At 42.4% G+C, this 24,146-nt stretch overlaps 1 protein-coding gene across 6 annotated transcripts in view; it reads right to left on the reverse strand.

Moving 5' to 3' along the window:
- The window catches only part of CORO1C (coronin 1C), an 87,689-nt gene that overhangs the window by 41,927 nt on the left and 21,616 nt on the right, over positions 1-24,146 (reverse strand). For 5 of the 6 annotated variants that reach the window (XM_077952714.1, XM_077952712.1, XM_077952710.1 and 2 more), the window contains 1 exon segment: positions 14,586-14,785. In XM_077952714.1, the coding sequence (XP_077808840.1) occupies positions 14,586-14,780 (195 nt within the window). In that variant the 5' untranslated portion in view covers positions 14,781-14,785. 6 annotated transcript variants of the gene reach the window in all.

Genomic DNA, 24,146 nt, shown 5'->3' on the forward strand with positions numbered 1-24,146 from the left:
GGAAAGTTCATAACTTAAATAACTTAGCAAAAAACATTCCTCTTTAGGCACACTAAATTCAACATAAACCTTAAGAAATATTTCTGGCCGGGCGCGGTGGCTCAAGCCTGTAATCCCAGCACTTTGGGAGGCCGAGACGGGCGGATCACGAGGTCAGGAGATCAAGACCATCCTGGCTAACTCGGTGAAACCCCGTCTCTACTAAAATACAAAAAAAATTAGCCAGGCGAGGTGGCGGGCGCCTGTAGTCCCAGCTACTCGGGAGGCTGAGGCAGGAGAATGGCGTGAACCCGGGAGGCGGGGCTTGCAGTGAGCTGAGATCCGGCCACTGCACTCCAGCCTGGCCGACAGAGCCAGACTCCGTCTCAAAAAAAAAAAAAAAAAAGAAATATTTCTATCAGCCTGTGCAACATGGCAAACCCTGTCCCTACAAAGAAATACAAAAATTAGCCAGGTGTAGTGGCATGTACCTGTAGTCCCAGCTACTCGGGAGGCTGAGGTGGGAGGATCACCTGAGCCCAGGAGGTCAAGGCTGCAGTGAATTATGATCGCGCCACTGCACTCCACCTTGGGTGACAGAGTAAGACCCTGTTTCAAAAAAAATAATAACGCCAAGCACAGTGGCTCACGCCTCTAATCTCGGCACTTTGGGAGGCTGAGGCAGGTGGATCACTTGAGGTCAGGAGTTCAAGACCAGCCTGGCCAACATGATGAAACTCCATCTTTACCAAAATTACAAAAATTAGCTGCGCGTGATGGTGTGTGCCTATAGTCCCAGCTACTCAGGAGGCTGAGGCACGAGAATCGCTTGAACCTGGGAGGCAGAGGTGGCAGTGAGCCAAGACTGTGCCACTGTACTCCAGCCTGGGTGACAGTGAGACTCTGTCTCAATAATAATAATAATAATAATAATAATAATAATAATTATTATTATTATTTAATTAAAATTTAAAAAAAGAAAAAAGAAGAAATGATATTTCTTAGTTGTAAGGGCATTTCCTATCAATTTTACTGGAAAATCACAACAGCTTCCACTTATTAACAATGTATCCCCCACTTTTTTTTTTTTTTTTTTGAGATGGAGTCTCCCTCTGTCATGCAGGCTGAAGTGCAGTGATGCAATCTCAGCTCACTGCAACCTCCGCCTCCCAGGTACAAGCAATTCTCCTGCCTCTGCCTTCTGAGTAGCTGGGATTACAGGCACACGCCACCAAGCCCAGGTAATTTTTGTATTTTTTTCACCATGTTGGCCGGGTTGGTCTCAAACTCCTGACCTCAGGTGATCCACCCACCTCGACCTCCCAAAGTGCGGAGATTACAGGCGTGAGCCACCATGCCCAGCCCAGTATATCTTATTTATCAATCTCACATCTCCTTCTAAAAAGGAATCCACATTTAAGAAGTACACTCATCCTACATATTGAGGGCAGTACTGAGTGCAGTAAAAAACTGTTAATGTACACAAACATGTACAGAAAATTCTGACAGATGCGTCTCAATAAAGTTCTGTGCTGGGGTGTGTTTTTAAAGCAGCTAGTGGTGTATTACACATGTACAGCAGTCATGTTCACCTTCCCAAACTCTCAAAATTCAACATTGAGAATTTTGCTTCCAATATGTCCTACATATTACAAAAGATCATTCAGAATGACTGTTTCTTCATGTAAGAATGATTCCTCACATAATTGTTTCTGACCCACACATTGGTTTGCGGTTGAAGACACTACCAATTGGTGTTAAAATGGATCAATCTAAGCTGGGCGCGGTGGTTCACACCTGTAATCCCAGCACTTTGGGAGGCCGAGGCAGGTGGATCACCTGAGGTTGGGAGTTCGAGACCAGCCTGGCCAACATGGTGAAACTTCATCTCTACTAAAAATACAGGATAGGCACAGTGGCTCACACCTATAATCCCAGCATTTTGGGAAGCTAAGGCAGGTGGATTACCTGAGGTCAAGAGTTTGAGACCAGCCTGGCCAACATGGTGAGATCCTGTCTCTACTAAAAATACAAAAATTAGCCAGGTGTGGTGGCACATGCCTGTAATCCCAGCTACTCGGGAGGGCTGAGGCAGGAGAATCACTTGAACCCAGAAGACGGAGGTTGCAGTGAGCCGAGATTGTACCGCTACACTCCAGCCTGGGCGACAGATTGAGACTCTGTCTCAGAAAAAAAAAAAATTAGCTGGGCACAGTGGTGGGCACCTGTAATCCCAGCTACCTGGGAGGCTGAGGTGGGACAATTACTTGAACCCGGGAGGCAGAGTTTGCAGTGAGCTGAGTTCGCACCACTGCACTCCAGCCTGGGCGACAGAGCAAGAATCCGTCCCTGAAAAAACAAAAAAGATGGATCAATCTGCTAATCACTGGTTCCTGCAAGAAAGGAAATGTAATATTTTGTTAAAGTCACACAATGCTTTACCCAGCAGGCTTACTCTCTCTCATAACTAATGTATGTTTTCACAAAGTAATAAATTCCCATGGGGATAAAAAGTGACACACATTCACTCAAGTGATAAGTCAAATCAAATATTCCCCTTTAAGAAGCTCAAGGTATCCCACATACAATTTCTTTCAAGTTTGCATTCTGGAGTGCGTCGTATAAACCCAAACCTTCCTAGGGTGCTGCATTCATACTGCTTTCTACACGGTTTCCCTTATCTAATCCAACTCAGGCAGCTGTCTCACTTCCAGTACTTTTCCAGCTCCTGATCCTCTATCCCTATTATCCAGACTGGTTACAATACCTGAAGATATAAGGGCCTAAGAGCCCCCACCCCATCCTGCGGAAGGCAAGCAAAGATATTATACATGACCTGACTCAAGGAACAGTTAAACATTTCCACATTGTTCAAACCCCTACCTGATATTCATCTAAGTTTTCATTTTAGGAAAAAATGAGTATCAAAATCACTTTATGTGCCCAAATTTCAATCATAACTTATTTTAGGCTTTGGGTGATACATACTGAGAATTCTTCAACTCAGCAAGAAGAATGTTAAGTCACACATGTGCTCAGAAGTAGAGGAAAAGTTTTCAGCCCAAGCATAAGGACTCCATTCACACTGTGCAGAGTTCAAAGGAGTCAAAAGGATATCTATTGAAGTGGGTTTTCCATTTTTTTCAACTTCCTTTTTCTTATGACAGTATTATTTATGTGGATACATGTTTTGTTGGAATCTCTTAAGCCCCTGCTGCTCCACGGGGAGGAGCTAGAGCGACTGTGGTCATGGGACAAGGGGACAGCCACATAGAAATAAAACAGAGACTCAGGAGCAGACCAAAAAGATGGGCGCACACAATATATGACTTATGCACAGGCTGGTGCCTGAGAGTGACAGCTCATGGCCCAGGAATAAAACATTCTGAGGCGGCTTTACTTTAAGGGAACCAGAAACACCAACCCTGAGGTAAAAGGAGGTGCTCTGGAATAAACCCTTCAGATTGAGTTACCCTGTAAGGTAAGGTAAGCTAGAAACAAAAGCTGCTGGGGAAAGGGAGTATGGGCCTGTAGAGACTTCACCTGCCTGTGAGTGAAAAACAGCAGTCTTTTTGGACAGAAGTGAAAATGCCAAACAAATAATTTTAGCATTGCAGATCCTCTCTAAAAACTAGGTTTAACACTGAATAGACCATATTTTAAAATCAATTAAGAACCTGAGGGAAGTTATTGTAAAACTACAAACATTTTATTATCAGAAAGCAAAAACACAGAAAAGTTAACATTTCCTTACTCCACCTTGCCCAAATATGCGATAGCAACCAGAGTAGCTGTATTTCCTAACTTCCTGACTTAAAGAATTTATAAAGTGAAAACCTAATACTTTCTGCTCATTATTGCACACAAGTAATTCCATATGATACTTCTGGGCTAAGAACAAATAAAAACTTGGAACCCAAGATGAGGCAGAATCTAGTTAAAGTAAAATTGAGCTGGAAAGCAAAAGTTGAAAAGCAAAAGAACTATAGATGTAAATGCAATATGGGAAATTAAAGCATTCAATATCAAATTAGAAAATAGAGAAACTGGTTGTCTAAGCCCTCATAGTAAGCAAATGACACTGGAGACTGATCTACTGAAACGCTCTGTGAATGCTGAAGAGCTCCAGGGCTAACCCTTCCCGTTGCAGCTCTGCACTGGTTTAATCCACAGGCCTCTGAATGAAAATCCACCCTCCTTGGAGATGAAAAATATAAAAATATTACAACCTTTTTTGGGGGGTGGGAGGCCAATGCCTTGGGCTCCATGATTCAGTCAGTTCACAAAAGCAAGAGGACTGTAGTATAGACTCAATTCAGCCAGCCAGAAATGAAACCCAAGTCACTGTTCCTCCAAGAAAGCAGACATGTTTTCCATCACACGCCCTCTCAGCTCAGCCTTCCCCGGACTCAACTCAGGTCCCATCCCTAACTGCCAAAGGTACTCAACTTAGCAGGAGCAGATGATTTGCTACATGTGGTTGTAAGGTGGCTTCTAGGTTGTAAGGTGGCTTCCATGACTGCAGAAATGTGTTCATGACACCTTCAGTTTATTTCAGAGTAATGTGTATTCAGATACCTTTCTTTACCAGAGAGATAGCAGCTTTCCCAGACTGGGGTTACCATGTTTACACAGTGAGGGCTTCGGCTGGCAGCAATTGCCGGCCTGCTTAGCACAGACAGGCGCACTCCACAAACCCAGGAAAGAGTTAAACGTTCTTTGCACTTGACTCAGTGGCTTCTCTTCACCACACACTCTCAGATCCCACCATTCTCTGAGCCACCCGTGCAGCCAATCAAAGCAAAGGAAGGAAATTATCCTGGCCGGCTGACAGCCACAGCGCTCTGATGGCCATATATGGTAAAAACCACTGTCAGAGCCCTGTCAGGCCTGCGGGCCGGCTGCTGTGGACATATCAGTGAACTGCAGCAGCAGGAGAAGCTGGCCAAGGAAACGCACAAAGGCTGCCTGCTCATCTCCAGGGGAGGGGGTGGGGTGGAAACCATCATCTGCCAGGGCACACACTTACAGTGAGTCACAGCCACTCACTGTCATCAAAAATAGCCCCGGGGTACATTGGGAAGTTCCTTCTGCCAGGACTTTGTGCTCCATTGTTAACTGGGAGTGAGCAGGGTGCCCACCCCACCCCTCTCAGCAAGACTGTGGAAAACACAGTCACAAGGAGAAAATGAAAAGGCCCTTCTGTGGCACTTCATGTGGTAATGAGGCCAGGCCGCGCTCGTGTGGCTGGCAGCTCGTGACATAATTTGGAAGTCATTGTTCTGCACCTGGTGCCCTCCCCCTGCATCCTCCCATCCCTCCCAGTCCTGTCCCCCAGCTTTTCACAGCCCATACACTTGGCAGTTGAAGGTGCTCCAGGCATCAGACAGAATCTATTTCAGGAGGCAGTGAATGGGCATCCCATGACATGACAGGACACTGGCCGGCTCCGAACAAAATCCTCTGCCCCTAACACCAAAGCTACCAAGTGCCAAACATCCACATCTGTACAAAGGGCTACCGGCACTGCCACTGTTGTCTAAAACAGAGTACCGCAATGTGTAGAAATGGAAATTGCCTGTCAGCAATGCACAGTAAGGCGGACATGCAGCCAATGCAAATCCAGCAGGTGCTGGCAGAGACTGCGGATCACACAGAAAAGCACCGTCAGGAGACTGCCATTCCCTCTCAAGTAGCCCATGAAAGAAGGCACTTATCAGCATGGCGCCTGGCACTTAAAGGAAGCCCGCAACAAATGTGAACTGCTGCAATTTCATCACTGCCACTGTGTCCTCACAAGGCATGGTATAGACCAAGTATTTTCCAAACCTAAGACAATTCTCTGAACTGACAGAATGAAAGACCTGACAAGTTACTGTTTTTGTTATTAAACTCTCTAATCCCAGAGAAAGAATGCAAAGGATTCAGTGTCCATTAGACTACAGGTTTTTTTTGTTTTTTTTTTTTTTTTGAGACAGAGTCTTGCTCTATCGCCCAGGCTGGAGTGCAATGGCATGATCTCGGCTCACTGCAACCTCTGTGTCCTATGTTCAAGCCATTTTCCTGTCTCAGCCTCCCGAGTAGCTGCGATAACAGGCATGTGCCACCATGCCCAGTTAATTTTTGTATTTTTAGTAGAGACGGGGTTTCACCATGTTGGCCAGGCTGGTCTCGAACTCCTGACCTCAGGTGATCCACCTGCCTCGGTCTCACAAAGCGCTGGGATTACAGGAGTAAGCCACCGTGCCCGGCTAGATCACAGATTCTATACCAAAAAAAAAAAAAAAAAAAAAATTGTTCACACTCAGAAAAAAAATTAAGAAAAATATACATGTACAAATCAAATAAGGATACAGCAACCTAAGTTCTAATCCACAAACAACCTCACGGTCTTAGACAACCACTCAATCTGAGTTCCAATTTCTACAACTGTAGAACAGAGGAATGATCCCACCCTACCAAGTGAAAAAATGGAGACACTGTTCATGAAGAGGACAATCCACGTACAATCTGCTGACATTCTGCAGTCTCATTTCTATGAAGGTGACAGAAGCCACTGCTTTTTCCTAAAGATGATATAAAGGAAAGATGCCACGCTGATCTAGTTATAACAAAGATCCTAAAATATAAAACAGTGCTTATTCTAATTATTTTCCCCATAACAAGCAAGGAAAATACCAATTTTGCCAAATTCACACTGAAAGTGAAAGGGTCACGAAACGTAGGATTTTCTACCGAAAAGTTATCCTTCAGCTTCTTTTGACTCATAATGTTAGTTCACACTATGCATAAATGATTTGCTTCCCTTCCAATCAAATATTCTATTTCTGCAATACTATAAAAATCCACCTAAACTAGAGATCCTGGAGTCTGAAGGAGGAATGTGCTGACCACCTACTTCTTTGCCCTCCTGGGGACAGAGCCCCTCTACTAACTTAACAGTTTAAAAGCTGGGTTGGCTCCTCTTCTGTTTCATCTTTAGCTCCTACACAGAGAAAAAAAAACAAAACAAAACCTGAATTCAAACTGAACCTTCTCTGTGATGTCTTCCTTACCTCCTAAGCCTAGGGTGAAACTGATCTCTCACACTCCAGTGCTAAAGCACTTCACGCACAAAGCAGCCCCCTGGAGAGATCAAGCACAGTTATTGAAGCTTCTTAAAAGCCTGGCTGGGCGTGGTGGCTCACGCCTGTAATCCCACTTTTGGAGGGCAAGGCAAGAGGATCACTTGAGATCAGGAGTTCGAGACCAGCCTGGCCAACACAGTGAAACTCTGTCTCTACTAAAAATATAAAAATTAGCCAGGCGTGATGGTACGCACCCATAGTCCCAGCTACTCATGAGGCTAAGGCAGGAGAACTGCTTGAACCTGGGAGGTGGAGGTTGCAGTGAGTAGAGATCGCACCACTGCACTCCAGCCTGGGAAACAGAGCAAGACTCTGTCTCAATTAAAAAAAAAAAAAAAAGCAAAAACCCACCACAGGTCCCTGCACATGCAGGCACTAAGGAATGAGTATGTGAATGAATGAATGTGATTTTTCTAAAGTATTGTGTTAAGTTTCACAAACATTTAAGCAATAGTTAGCTCTTTATATGTGCTCTGGTAATATTACTGATAATATTTTTCAAAATCTCAATATGTAATAAGTTCATTGTAAAAAAAGTATTTTTAAGTGCAGGTAATTATAAAGAAGAAAATAAAACATCACTTTTAGTCCCATCCATGTTAACACTGCACATTCTTTCCTGAAAACTAATAACACAATTGAAGTTAAGTATGAGATAATGACTATGATCTTATAACACATTTTTTTAGGTTATATGAAGGTATCATGGAATACAGGATAACAAAATCTTGCCACATAACATAACTTTCTCTTGCTATTGCAAGGAATCCCTCAATTATTCACTTAGGACTTAAGAATGTTTATATCTATATAGATATTATATTTCTATGTAGATTTTTGTTTTAAAGGCTAGGTGGAAATACAGTGTTCAAAACTACCAGAAAGCCTTTTAGGTCATTGTGAATTACTCATATATGAATTGTGTGAACTAACATTATGAGTCAAGTAATACAGTCTAAGAATATATGTATTAGTTATCAAATGCTGATTAACAAGTTATCCTAAAATTCAGCTGATTAAGACAATAAACATTTATTACAGAGTTGCTGAGGATCAGGAATTCAAAAACAGCTTATGTGGGTGGCTCTGGCCCCGGGTTTTTCATGAGATAGTGTCAACCAGGGCTGCAGTCACCTGATGGCTTGACTAGGGCTGCAGGATCTACTTTCAAGATGGCTCATCGCTTGGTTGGTTAAGTTGGTGCTGGCAGTCGTCAGGAGGTCCTATGGACCTTGCCACAGAGCTGCTGGAGTATCCTCACAACATGGCAGCTCCAAAAGAGACAAAGCAGAAGCCAGTGAGCTTTTATGACCTAGTCTCAGAATTCACACTCCATCAATTCCATCATACCCTGTGGTTACACAGGCCAGCTCTATTCAATGTGGGAGGCCACCTACCACAATATAGTAAGGCAAGTTTTTGGAGAGCCTGCACAAAAGCCTACCATATACATAGCCACCTAGTTTGCATCCTCTATCCAAGTGAGTACAGAGATCAAGAGCAAATAATTCTAACCACTCCCTCCATCTGTTAAGTGAATAATAATTTTAATAATGTGATAACACAGCCTGTGGTACCAGTGGTATGAAGAAGCAACTAAGATAACCCAATGGATGAGTTCCTCTGTTTCAGTAAATAATCAAAGGCAACATCTGAGCTGGATACTGAACAGTAAGAAGAGACCACCAAGTAGCATTGTTAGTGGAATACTGACTGAAATGAATCAAGATCTCTTCCTCAACAAACATGACAGAAACATTCTAAAGCAGCCCTCATCAACCTAGGTTCTATAAGACATTAAAGTCCTAATGCCCTAATATATGCTATTATAGGCAATGAGCTCTTTTCCATCCTATGCATCTAGAAGACTGGCTATGTATCATCCTTGGGAGAACTAAAAAAAACAGTCATTCGAATGATTTTCTGTAGAGCTAAATTCTTTCATAAAACCCTAGATGAAAAACTGCAACATGAGTTGAAAAACGGTTCACAGACATAAATACAGCAAGATCCCAAATATTCCCATACACAGTTCCTAAAATAAATGGGAGAAACACAGTTGTGTATAAGAAAGTACCACACAGCAGGCCGGGCGCGGTGGCTCAAGCCTGTAATCCCAGCACTTTGGGAGGCCAAGACGGGCGGATCACGAGGTCAGGAGATCAAGACCATCCTGGCTAACACGGTGAAACCCCGTCTCTACTAAAAAAAAAATACAAAAAACTAGCCGGGCAAGGTGGCGGGCGCCTGTAGTCCCAGCTACTCGGGAGGCTGAGGCAGGAGAATGGCGTAAACCCGGGAGGCGGAGCTTGCAGTGAGCTGAGATCCGGCCACTATGCTCCAGCATGGGGAACAGAGCGAGACTCCATCTCAAAAAAAAAAAAAAAAAAAAAAAGAAAGTACCACACAGCTACAACAAAGGAGCTCATGGGAGAGAGGAAGAGATCATGATCCAAAAAACTAAGAGACCTGGCCATACCCATCCTATCCTGGCCAGAGCAGTGCTCTTGTCCCAGGCAGTTACTGTGAGGGTGAAATCAGCTATCACTCTGATTCACCAAAGTTGCTTCACAGTACTTCACAATACTCAAGGAAGGAAGGGAGAAAGAAAGCAATTTGGGAAGACAGGAGCCATCTAGTTTGCATCCTCCACCCAAGAGAATGTCAAGAGATCTAGAGCATATAATTCGTACTGATTCCTCCCACTCTTACTTGTTTAAGGCAGGATTTACAGGCTTGTTGTGATATGAAGTGTGTGTGTGTGTGTGTGTGGTGGGGGGAGGCGAGGGGTTGTATGCGTGTCTATCCAGAAACACTGGTGTGTATGAGCCTCCACGGTTCACAATAGGGAGGGAATGCCTCAGTTCTATCTACATCACGAGTGTGGCTGCTCCACAAAGGAAAGGCTTATTCATGCCAACGTGGTAGATTACACAGAGGGCTGAAAACCTGTGTGCTCTTGAGACAAGGCAGCTTGTGCAGTTGTGGCAAGAAAAAAAAGTATCCCTCATAGCCAAAACCACAAAGCCAACTTCTGTTCAGCAAGACTGCTATTATTCATCCTCTGAAGGACTAAAGAATAAGTAAATGCACTAAGCCACACCTTGAAAAGTCACGGCAGAGTGGCAAGCCACAGCTTGATGGAAGCATTACAAAAGAGAGCGAGAATCACGTGTGCTAATCTAAATCACCCCACCTCAGGACTGAGGACTTTCCATATTCCTCCAGCAGCAACCGCTTCAAAAATCCCACTTTCCCTAATAAAACCTTCCTAACAAAAAACCTGATAAACCATACGCTTAAAATAAGCATACATTCATTCTTAAGCATGCTGCTTGCTGCATGTGTGTGTGTGTGTCTTTGTATATGCATGGGCTTTGATGTATTTGCCCCTATTACTCTTTTCACTTTAGATGTTAAGTCCTAGAAGACAGAGACCATATCTAACTTATTTTACATTCTCCCAGAATCTAACCACAAGCCTCATGAGGTTGCAATAATAAGCCTTATTTACTGCTGACACTAAATAGCTTTCAAAAGAAATTCATGGAAAACCATGTTTTCAAATGGGAGCCTTTCTGAAAGGGTCATAATCCACCTTAATTCCAACATGTACATATTCAATATTATCATGTACAGAGTCCCAAATGCATCACCAAAGCTAACTTGCCTGTCTATAACCAGAAACAAAAAAGGGAAAACATTCTCAGAAGCCCATGAGGTAACTATTAAAAGCCATACCCACCTCTTAAGGTTCATGTTTAAAATTATCCCAGGCTGCTATCAACATGTATTGGAGCCTAACACACATCTAAACATCATTGCTATCTTCATATTATAACCGGGAATTTAGTTTTTCTTTGCCTTTAAACCAAAGCGACACCTCATGATAGAACTATTTCATAGTTGCCAAGACACTAAAGTTACAGGAGTCTCTTTTCCAGGGTAAAGAGCCCTAGTATTACAAAACCCTATACTGAAAAGGGATTAATGGGTTCACCGTGTAGTTGGAGTCCCCATCATATTTCTTCTTCGAGGCTGTACTTTTAACGAGGAGACAAACACCTCAGTGCCAGCAATCTGCTAGGACGCTTTCTTAGACATAAGTGCTCCTGAAGGGCACAGGTACTGGCACACAGCATGTACTCAGCTTATAGACAATCAAACCAACTAATCACATATGAAGACTCACTCATATTATATAAACAATCAAATATCAGCTGTAAAATGTATAACCATTATTCAAATATTCATGACTATACCAAAACTATAAGGTAGATATCAAGAAGGCAGTCGGCCCCATAGAGAAATGTAGGTTCTCTGATAACATGGAAGATGGTTCTATTTTCTACCAGCTACTGATGCCTGGTAACCAGCCAGCATCTCAGGTAGGAATAGCAACTCAGAAGAAAAGAAAGGCAAGTGTCACCTGACGCTCCAGGGCTCATGTGCCAAGCCTTGCCACAGCAGATCCTTCTGAGAATTACCCAGGCACACAACTGTCATAAGGGACCACAGGACCACTCCTCTTTGCTGGGCTCAGCTTTGCCTTAGTGAAAAAGCAGTCAGGAGTAAAAAGGCATCTACTTTCCAAAGTTATACACTGAATTAGGGGGACAAAAATGGAACAAATGTGTTTGCTGAATTTTGAGTACACATCAGCTGCATTGGAAATCACTTCATAGCTGAGAACCATGGGAGGTGAGAAGCATTTCTGACATCATCTAGAATTACCAAGGCAGAAAATAACTTTTTTTTTTGAGATGGAGTCTCGCTCTGTTGTCCAGGCTGGAGTGCAGTGGCATGATTTCAGCCCACTACAAGCTCTGCTTCCTGGGTTCACGCCATTCTCCTGCCTCAGCCTCGCGAGTAGCTGGGACTACAGGCGCCTGCCACGACACCTGGCTAATTTTTTTTGTATTTTTAGTAGAGATGAGGTTTGACCATGTTGCCCAGGCTGGTCTCGAACTCCTGACCTCAGGTGATCCACCCGCCTCGGCCTCTCAAAGTGCTGGGATTACAGGTGTGAGCCACTGCGTCCGGCCAGAAAGTAACTTTTATACACAGCTGCTTATGTTATAGAGAGAGAAAAACGGAGGAGCGGAAGGATAAAGAGACACATCCACGTCCCACTACAAGTCAGTGACTGAGCCAGGACTGAACTCCACAGCTCATCAATTCCCAGATTTGTGATCTTTCCTCTATGCCACACTGCCGCTAAGAGCTAAACACACACACTATAATACACAAAAATCTCACACAGCACACGTGAACCTATCAATTACAGAAACCCAAGTATTGATCTTATTTCCAATAGTTGTCACAGGGCTTAGTTTATACCAATGTCACCTCCTCTAAAACAAACTAATATTTAAGGAGCAAAGCTACACAGACAGTATTAAAGCCTGGGAAAGACCCTTGAGGCTCCTCTAAAAAGCAAAACCTCATCTAAACATGACAATTTATAAAGCAACTTATTCTATCCTAGTACCCGCAATGCTGGTTAAAGAACGAAATACAAGGACATATTCATTAAGTGTAGGTCATTGAATGCAAGGGAAAACCAAATCATAAGATCAGTTAGCTGGGGCACTGCATACAGGTCTCCCTCAAATGGGTAAGTGAAACTCAGTTTCTCATGGTTTGTAAAAGCAAAGACACAGAACCTTTGTGGATGTGAAAGTTGAAATGAGATGTCTGAATTCAGAGGAAGATTAGCCATTCATTATGTCTATTTTGTGCTTCTTAATTGGCTTGTTCCATTTCTTTGAAGGAAAAAAAAAATGTCTTACATTTATCCCTCAGTCTATAAAAGGGGAAATAAAAAACTCGTAACTCCAAAACAGATCATTGTGCTCCAGTGTCTGACCTTAGCTGACAAGCTATGGCTATCTTCTCAGTTGGCTGCCATAAAGCCTACCAGTAAAATGTCAGATTTCCAAATGTCCCTTGCTCTTGGGGAAGGAATAAGCTAGAACAATGTGGAGACCAAATCCAACTGGCCTTGAGTTCAAATCCCCACTCCAAAACCAGATTAAGAACAGTTATAACAGTGTCGTATACTTATTTGCCACTGAACAACAATTTTTTGAACAGAAATAAAAGTATCCAAAGAGAAAATAAATTTTCAACTTAATGAAAAGATTCATCTTCGCCAATAAGAAGGTACATTTGAAAACACATATCAAATTTGTTCCCCAAAGGCACCCATCTCCCTTCTTTGGTTAGGAGATGGTTCTCCTGTGTTAGCTATCTGGCCACTGAAGTAAAAATTAGATGTTATAATAAAACAAGTTAGTCACCAGCATCTCTGAAACAAAAGTCCAAGAGAATTGGACATTTTCCCAATGAGAGTTTTCCCAAGGAAAAAACATCAACACACAATGGGAAACAACCCTTTGACAGAAATTCACTTTATTGTAACCACTCTCAGAATCACACGGTCCATTGTGATGAGATGCACCCTGAATATAAGGGGCTCAGACACAGCAGGGATCCACTTCCCCTGCTGTTTTCAGCAGAGTGGAAACAGCTGTCATACGACTCAACATCTGCATCCTCACCAGCACCAAGTCCTTATCATTGGAGCTCAGGACTCACCAAACTCACTTTCCTCCTAAAAGCTAACCAGAAAACAACTGTTTCTAGGCCCTCTTCACAGCTTTTTTTCTTCATTATTTGCAATTCTGGGATTTGCTGATAAAGTAACTACAGATTTTGATCTGCCGTATTCATGATTGGTCAGCAAGTGCACAAAATTCCTATCTAATCTCCCACCTGGGAGCAGGCTTTCTGGGAGGATAAAGGAAGGAGGAGGGCTTGGAACCCCACTGAAGTTGAAGAACACATAGAACCATTCTCAGTAAAGATCTGTTATCTCTCCCACTTGTTAACACTGTTTAAATCCTATGCTGAAACTCATTATTGTCCAGAATTGAAATCTGTATTGAGGACATTTTCTTGAGTTCTTGTTCCATTTCCTACTCAAAAAAAAAAAAAAAAAAAAAAGAAAGAAAGAAAGAAAAAAGAAAAGAAAAAGGGCTCATCCTTATGACTTCACAAAAAAGAGAATATTATCTTACAAATTTCTGCCCATTTGAAAATGTAACTGTTTTTAAAACTTTACTTTGGAGTAAAAGCCTGTTTTTAAAATTGCACTCTAAAAGAAAAATTTTTGTGAAAAGCAGATGATTAAGAATGCAATCTTAAAATTCCTATGCCTGCCCATGCTCACATCATCATTATAATAATGTTTTCATCCACAGAGGGCATCCCCAGAACAGAGGTCACTACTCTATTTAATGATCCTCTGTTAGAGGAAAACTGATGTGGTTAGTAAGGCATGTGGAACTTAACCTCAATTACATCAAAGTCTAATGGTTTCACAAATACAATTCTTAGTGAACTGTCAATCTATTAAGGAAAAAATATGGAGACTATCAGAGGGTGTCTACCAGAATGGAAGATCAAATTACCTACCTTGTGCAGAGGGAGGACAAGGAACGCTCCTCCCCCACTTGCCTCTATGATTATGGCAACAAATCTGGGATTGACAGCACAAAAGGAACTATCCCAGGTCACACGAGAAACCCGGATGTCATCATAGCACTGGTCATTTTTCACCGCTTGCCCAAATACATGCCGAAACTTGCTCTGTCGTACCACTCGCCTCATTGTGTCTGCAAAGGAAGAGTGAGAATTATGTTAGAATTGTGCACCAAACTGAAAAGCTTTACTTTTACAAATGAAATGTTCCAAGTAGGAAAAACAGAATGGTATGGCATTTTGTCTGCTCTCCTAAAAAGTAGCCAAATTGCAATCCAAATTTCTTTTAGCAGCACATATCCGGAGACAACTGCAAAATGCGTCAGGGAAAGAATTACAAAGAAATGAAAAATTCCTAATTCAAGATCCAGAAACAGCTCATCAGTTTTAATTTCAATGGAAAGATTAAGGGAAAGAATTAAAGAAAATTAGCCTTTCAGGGTTGGGTGGGAGCTGACAAATAACGCACTTCAACCCTTCCCCTTTTATAGATAAGAAAACTCCAAAGTGAAATTCGCTGGTAGAGGTGAGGCTGAAGAAAGCCGAAAAACAAGTTATAATTTTGTGGCTTTGTCCTCAGCCTGCCAAGGTAATTTTTCAGATTGTAAACATTTTCCCTACACATCAACACTCTGCTGTCTGAGAATTATATCTATTCCCCAGAGTGTTTCAACAAGAATAACTATGGGAGGAATTCAAAGACACAGCCATCACCCTTGACTTCAAAAGCCTTCTAATCTCCTTTTAACATAGACGTAATAATCAGAGCAACTCACTACACCAAACCGCCTAGTGCTAAGTGGTACACAGTGAGAAACAGGAAAAGTCAGCCTAAAGCAGCCTAACGGGTAAGAGCCAGGTCTGGGAAAAGCAGAGCAAAAGTATTTAAATGGAAAGCAATGTGATCAAAGTGATGTTTAGGGTGACAGCAAATGTGGCAGAAGCACACTGGACGGCTTAGACAGGAACAAGCTCAAAGCCAGGTCCTGGGCTAGGAAGCTATTTGACAGTAAACCAGACTTGAGGAAGGCCTGAAGTGATACAGTAGTAACAGTTGGGACCGAGGAAAGGAAAAATGCAGGGGCTATTGTGGAGGGGAAACAAAACCAGGCTGGGTTTTCACTGAGCTGATCATCCACCACAGCCACTTCCCTAGTAAACCAGGGCTCTGAAGGGGAGGGGAGATGACACAGAGCTAGGTTCCTAGGCTGCCTTATGTGTCATTTCAGACTCCAAATTCCACTAAATTGTCTGATAGACACTGACAGCTTTGTGCTTTAGGATCACCAGGCCCTCCCTGATTAAGATTTCCTAGACTGCACCCAATGTAATTTTCCTATGTGCTACTGCAGGACATTGTGTTCATGTTGGTTAGATAGAAGGATCCTGGATAAAAATCTAAGTGGAAATGGAACATGCTTCAACATCGACAACTCAGCTGAAAATCAGATCCTCATATACAGAGGAGAGCTAACACCTGTCCATTCATGCCAGACGGGACACATGGTGGGCTGTTGCTAATTCTTTTCCTCTAATTCCCTTCCTCAGGGCCCTGAGCCCACTGCTAAATGAAGAGACGAATTTATTTTTGCCAGAGTCTCTTACCCTTCCAAGGCATGTGTGAAAGTGGCCTCTCTCCAATGCTGGGGGCATGTAGCTGGGCTGAAGTAACAGACCCTTGGCAGGCAATTGAGCATCCACGTTCCTCAGCCCAGCTGTTATTGCCTGACTTTCCCAGTTGACTACCAGGGCCATATATTTTGAGTCTTTGGTAGAGGAGATGGCAAATGATATGTGGCCAGGGTCCTTCATTTTGGAATCAGTTTGAATACTTCTTAAGCGTGAGATAAGACAGCTTCCGTGAGGTGGTGAAAAGCAAAAGGAAAGCACATCTATACAAAAGCCAACATACAGCCAACTGGTCTCGGGATCCACTTCCCCACACAACCATCTGCAACCATCTGTACAAGTTATAGAAGCTGCAATCCCCACAAGCATCTTCAAGCAAGTGTTTCAAAAGTTAATGTAGAAGAAAAAGGATTGCACCATGCCAGAATTAACATCCTTCATAAATAAAACGTTCTTACAAATTCATACAATTAAAACCCAACAGAAAATTAGGCAAAGGATATGAAGAAGTAATTTACAAAAGAAACACAAACAGCACTTATCTCCTTCCTAAAATCCTAATAAAATGAAAGCAGGGAAAAACTTGAAAGGACAAGAGGACTGGAAAAGAACTTACAAGAGAGCAAATGTGACAACAAACTTTTGAAGATGGAAAGCTGTCATGCACATGTAACTGACAGAAGTGTGAGTGTCCTCTATTCAGCTGAGTCTCAGGAGGAGCTCACAAAAAGGACATCAAGGCCCACTGTGAATCCCCAGAACACTCTAAGGAGAAATTGTGTCTCCAAAGACAGGGATGTGGGAGAGGGGCTGCAGAGAAAATGACTGAAAGCCTGAATTAGGAGCAGCTGGACACCCAGATCCGCTCCATTCAGGGCTGCACAACCAGGGAATTGGCCTGCCCTCTCCCCAGCAGAAGCCAGGATAGGCCTGACTGTAGGCCCTGGACTGGATGACACCTAGCACAGGTGTGAACAGGTGCCTCACTGACAGCCTGGTTCTATACAGTGGGGCCCCCAACCCCTTGTTGCTCCTGGCTCCCAAGATATCACCTGCCCCACCCAACAACAGATCAGACATCACTGCCCTCAGTGAGGTCCACCATTCAATGTGCCCCTCCACCCACACAGGCATAAGGTCAGCTTTTAGAACCTCACTTTTAAATGTGAATGGATATTTGAGGAAGGCCTCTTACTTGAAAAAGAGACAATTTTTCCTCTTCACTCAAATAGGCCAGACACCCTCTAACCTCACAAAAATATAAACATTAATATAAATATTTAAAATGCTTTGTCTTCACTGAAAGATACTATACAAATCTTCTGGCTGACATACATACTAAACTACCTTAAAAAGTGATTTCCACCAGGCGCAGTGGCTCACACCTGTAATCTCAACACTTTGGGAAGCTGAGACGGGCTGATCAGGAGATCAAGACCATCGTGGCCAACATGGTGAAACCCCATCTCTACTAAAAATACAAAAATTAGCTGGGCGTGGCAGCAGGCGCCTGTAATCCCAGCTACTCAGGAGGCTGAGGGAGGAGAATTGCCTGAACCTGGTAGGCGAAGGCTATAGTGAGCCGAGATGGTGCCACTGCACTCCAGCCTGGGCGACACAGAAAGATTCCAACTCAAAAAAAAAAAAAAGTTATGTCCATATTATGCAAACTTATTTTCATCCTAAATACATGTGGACAGAATGATATAAAAGTTCTTTTGCTACAATCACAGAGTAGAATGTTAGCTATAGAGCAGAGAGAGTAGGAAAAGTCAGTGCTTCCACAGTGCTGTGCTAAGTCAGGCATCTCTAAGCGGAGCTTGAAGGGCAGCGTGAGCCCATTCACTTCCAAGGTCAAATCTGATCTGGGCTCAGCTGTGTACATGTGGCATAGCCGCTTTTCTTGCACAGAATGTCTCAGGCCCTCCAGGCACACAATAGAGAATAGCAATTAAGAGAGCAAACTCCAGAGTCAGACAGCCTTGTAAGTGAGAAGCACAGCTGTACTATTTACTTCCTGGCCATGGTACAGTACAGCAAGTCACTAAATCTCCATTAAGTGTTAATTCCTCTATCCAAAAATGGGTATAATGCATATAAAGTTGAAGTGATCATTAAATGATCAATTGGTGATGGGATGGTGGCAGGAGATTCTTATGCTATAATAGTACCTTGTACAGTTAAATACACAAAATTAATCACTCAATAAATACTAGCTACTACTGTCATCCTAGTAACTGACATAAGATAATCTGGATTCAAATCCAAGCTCTGCAACATATTAGCAAATTACTTAACCTCTCTGAGCCTCAGTTTCCCATCCACAAAATGAAGGGAATGATACCTATAATAAGAATGCAGGCCAGGCATGGTGGCTCCCAGCATTTTGGGAGGCTGAGGAAGGCAGATCACTTGAGGTCAGGAGTTCGAGATCAGCCTGGGCAACATGGTGAAACCCAGTCTCTACTAAAAATACAAAACTTAGCCAGGAGTCCCAGCTACTAGGGAGGCTGAGGCATGAGAATTGCTTGAACCTGGGAGGCGGAGGTTGCAGTGAGCCGAGATCACGCCACTGCACTCCAGCCTGGGCGACAGAGCAAAACCTTGTCTTAAAAAAAAAAGAATATAAACCAACCACAGACAAAGAAAGCCCAGACCCAGATGACTTCACTGCTAAAGTCTATGAAACATTTAAAAAATACCAATTACTCACAAATTTTTTCCAAAGATAGAGAAGGGAACACTTCCAAACTAATTGTATGAGGCCAGTATTATCCTGTTACCAAAACCAAACAAAGACATCTCAAGAAAATTACAGACCATATCTCTTATGAATACAGATGGAAAAAATCCTCAACAATACCAGCAAACCAAATCAAGCAACGTAGAAAAAGAATTAGAATTATACACCACAATCAAGTGGGATTTATCCTAGAAATGCAAGGTTGGGTCAACATCTGAAAATCAATTAATGTAACACATTATAGCAATAGAAGAAAAAAAATCACACAATTATCTCAGACACAGAAAAAGCATTTGAGGCTGGGCACAGAGGCTTATGCCTGTAATCCCAACACTTTGGGAGGCTGAGGCAGGGGGATCACTTGAGGTCAGGAGTTCAAGACCAGCTTGCTCAACATGGTGAAACCCTGTCTCTACTAAAAATATAGAAATTAGCCAGGTATGGTGGTGAGCACCTGTAATCCCAGCTACTCAGGAGGCAGAGGCAGGAGAATTGCTTGAACCTGGGAAATAGAGGTTGCAGTAAGCTGAGACAGTGCCACTGCACTCCAGCCTGGGCAACAGAGTGAGACTCTGAATCAAAAAAAAAAAAAAAAAAAAAAAAGCATTTGACAAAATTAAATACCCTTTCATGACAAAACACTCAAGAAACTAGGAATAGAAGGGAATTTCCTCAACCTGATAATGAGCATCCATGAAAATACCACAGCTAACTCAATATTCAATGGCAAAAGATGCCTTCTCCCTGAGATCAAGAATAAGACAAGCTTGACCACCCTTGCCACTTCTATTCAGGATTGTAGTACAGGTTCTAGCCAAGGCAATCAGGCAAGAAAGAGGAGTAAGAGACATTCAGATTGGAAAGAAGTAAAACTATTTCTGTGTGCAGAAGACATGATCTTATATACAGAAAATCCTAAGGAATCCACTAAAATAACTAGTAAGTTCAGTAAGGTTGCAGGATACAAGATTAATATACAAAAATCAACCTTTTTTTTTTTTTTTTTTTGAGACGGAGTCTTGCTCTGTCACCCAGGCTGGAGCGCAGTGGTGCAATCTCGGCTCACTGCAACCTCCGCCTCCAGAGTTCAAGCGATTCTCCTGTCTCAGCCTCCCAAGTAGCTGGGACTACACCACACCCGACTAATTTTTGTATTTTTCGTAGAGATGGGGTTTCACTATGTTGGTCAGGCTAATCTCAAACTCCTGACCACAGGTGATCTTCCTGTCTTGGCCTCGCAAAGTGCTGGGATTACAGGCATGAGCTACCATGCCTAGTTGTATTTTTACAAACCCAGAAGAAACAATCCAAAAATGAAATTAAGAAAACAATTCCACTCACAATAGATTAGAAATAAAATACTTAGAAATAAACTTAATCAAGGAGGTGAAAGACTCGTACTCTGAAAACTCAAAACACTGTTGAAAGAAATTAAAGACACAACTGAATGAAAAGAAATTCCAAGTTCAAAAATCAGAAGACTTAGCGTTGAGATGGCAAGATTCCCCAAACTAAGATATAGATTTAATGCAATCCCTATCAGACTCCCAGATGAATTATTTGTAGAAATGAATGAAGGTATTGCAAGGGATCCAAAAATACCCAAATGACCCTGGAGGGAAAAAAGAGAACAAGTTAGGAAGACTCCTATTTCCTGATTTCAAAACTTACCTCACTACAAAGCAACAGTAATCAAGACAGTGTGGTACTGGAATAAGGATAGACATTTATATCAATGGAAAATAATTAAAGTCCAGAAGTAAACTCATACATCTTTGGTCAACTGATTTTCAACAAGAGTGCCAAGACAATTCAATGAAAAAACTCTTCTCAACAGATGGTACTGGAACAATACGTAAAATAGCTAACTCAAAATAGATCAAATACCTAGATATAAGAGCTAAAACTATAAAACTCTGAGAAGAAAACACAGGAGTAAATCTTCATAGCCTTGGATTGGGCAGAGGATTCTAAGATATGACACCAAAAGCACAAGCAACAAAAGAAAAATTAGAAAACCTGATTCCATCAAAATTTATAACTTTTGTGCCTCAAAGGACACTATCAAGAAATTGAAGACAACTCATAGAATGGGAGAAAACTTTTGCAAACCTTATATCTGATAAGGCACTTGTACCTAGAATATATAAAGAACTCCTACAATTCAATAATAAAAACACAGTCCAATTTAAAAATGAATCAAAGGACTTGAAGACATTTTCCAAAAAAGATATACAAATGTCCAATACACATGAAAAGTTGCTGGACATCATTAATCAATGGAGAAGTGAAAATCAAAACCACAATGAGAGACTATTCCATACCCACTAGGATGGTTAAAATAAAAAATTCTGAGAATAACAAGGGTTGATGAGAATGTAGACAAATCAGAATCCTCATACACTCCTAGTGGAAATGCAAAATGTTGCAGCTGATGTGGGAAAGTCTGGCAGTTCCTCAAACAATTAAAGAAATACCATAAGACCCAGCAATCCACTCGTAGGCATACACTCATAAGAACTGAAAACAGGTAGTCAAACAAATACTTGTACATGAGTCTTCATAGCAGCATTATTTACAATAGCCAAAGGGTAGAAGCAACCCAAATACAGACTATCCATTGTATCCAATGGATAAACAAAATGTGATATTACCTGTACAACAGAATATTATTCAGCAATAAAAAGGAATGAAGTACTAATACATGCTACAACTTGGATGAATCTTTTTTTTTTTTTTTGAGACGGAGTCTCGCTCTGTCGCCCAGGCTGGAGTGCAGTGGCGCGATCTCGGCTCACTGCAAGCCCCGCCTCCCGGGTTCATGCCATTCTCCTGCCTCAGCCTCCCGAGTAGCTGGGACTACAGGCGCCCACAACCGCGCCCGGCTAATTTTTTTTGTATTTTTAGTAGAGACGGGGTTTCACCGTGGTCTCGATCTCCTGACCTTGTGATCCGCCCGCCTCGGCCTCCCAAAGTGCTGGGATTACAGGCGTGAGCCACCGCGCCCGGCCAACTTGGATGAATCTTAAAAACATTATAAATGAACGAAACCAGTCATAAAAATCTACATACTAATTTATATGAAAGTCCAGAATAGGCAAATCTAGAGAGACAGAAAGTAGATTCATGGTTGCTTAGAGCTGTGTAGGAGGGAAACAGGGTAATACAAAGGGATAGCTAACTCTAAGAGTATAACATTTCTTCTTCTTTAAAAAAAAAAAGTATTTATTTATTTATTTATTTTATTTTATTTTTTTGAGACGGAGTCTTGCTCTGTTGCTCAGGCTGGAGTGCAATGACTCAAACTCAGCTCACTGCAACCTCGACCTCCCAGGTTCAAGCAATTCTCCTGCCTCAGCCTTCGGAATAGCTGGGATTACAGGCGCCCGCCACCACACCCAGCTAATTTTTGTATTTTTAGTAGAGATGGGGTTTCACCATGTTGGCCAGGCTGGTCTCCAACTCCTGACCTCAGGTGATCCGCCCACCTCGGCCTCCCAAAGTGCTGGGATTACAGGCGTGAGCCACCGCCCCCAGTCGATTTTGGTTTTAGAGACAGAGTCTCACTCTACACTCTGTGTAGTGGTTCGATCATAGCTTATGGCAGCCTGAAACTCCTGAGCTCAAGCAGTCCTCCCACCTCAGCCTCCCAAGTAGCTGGGACCACAAGCGTATGCCACCACACCAGGCTAATTTTTTTTTTGGTAGAGACGGGGGTCTCACCATGTTGCCCAGGCTGGTCTCTAACTAATTTTTTGGCTTTAAGGAATATTTCCATCTCAGCCTTCCAAATTGCTTGGATTACAGGCATGAGCCACCATGCCTGGTATGTTTCTTCTGAGGTAACGAAAATGTTCTATTTAAAAAAAAAAAAAATGAACCCCTCTCTGACAGGACATTTAAAATCATACCTAGTATTTCCTTGGAATTTGTGCTTATTGCGTCAGTCCAGGATTTCTTCATTTACTTTTTTTTTTTTTTTTTTTGGAGAATTAGCTCCCTTTATAAAATGCTTTAGTTTTAGGGGGACATTTTAGTCATCTAATTTATGATTTGATCAGTTTGGGACAAGATAGCTGATAACAGAACTCCTAAGTTTGATGATATGCCATCTTAATTCGGAAGTTTACAACTGAACATTTTCTTATTTTCTTTTGAGGTAATGAAAATGTTCTAAATTGACTGTGTTGATGGTTGCAGATTATTTGATTATATATATATACTATAAAACCAGCCTCCCAAAGTGCTGGGAATACAGGTGTGAACCACCGCACCTCTCACCTTTTAGATATTATCCGCGGAGTGTGTGGGTGTATGTTTCTAGTGTTTTATGCGTGCTCTTTCAGGTTGTTCCTTTTGTTTTTGTTTGAGACTAGTCTCGCTCTGTTGCCAGGCTGGAGGAGTGCAATGGCGCGATCTTGGCTCACTGCAACATCTGCCTCCCGGGTTCAAGCGATTCTCCTGCCTCAGCCTCCCGAGTAGCTGGGACTACAGGTGCACGCCACTACACCCTGCTAATTTTTGTATTTTTAGTAGAGACGGGTTTTCACCATGTTGGCCAAGATGGTCTCGATCTCTTGACCTCGTGATCCGCCCGCCTCGGCCTCCCAAAGTGCTGGGATTACAGGTGTGAGCCACAGCGCCCAGCCTAAAATTTGTCTTACATGTTGGGTGAACATTTTAACCAAGAACAAGTAAAAATAAGGTCTACCTCTATGGTTTAAAGGCTTTGTCAGAGAAAATTTGTACTCTTGCAATAATCATCTTATTAGTCAGCTGATAATCCTCAACCTCTAGGAGAGTGTAAAGGCATGCTCCTTATAATACTACCATGTGAAGTTAAATGTAGAAAATTTATATGCCAGGCACGGTGGTTCATAGTTGTACTCCCAGCATTCTGTGAGGACGAGGCAGGAGGATCACTTGAGCCAAGGAGTTTAAGATCAGCCCAGGCAACATAGTAAGACCCCATCTCTATAAAAAATAAAAAAAATTAGCTGGCTGTGATGTTGTAGTACACCCCCGTGGTCCCAATTGCTCGGAGAGCTGAGGTGGAGGATTGCTTGAGCCCAGGAAATCAAGGCTGCAGTGGGCCATGATCATGCCACTGCACTCCAGCCTGG

Source organism: Macaca mulatta, chromosome 11 (genome assembly GCF_049350105.2).
Source record: "Macaca mulatta isolate MMU2019108-1 chromosome 11, T2T-MMU8v2.0, whole genome shotgun sequence".
Classification (NCBI taxonomy): Eukaryota; Metazoa; Chordata; class Mammalia; order Primates; family Cercopithecidae; genus Macaca; species Macaca mulatta.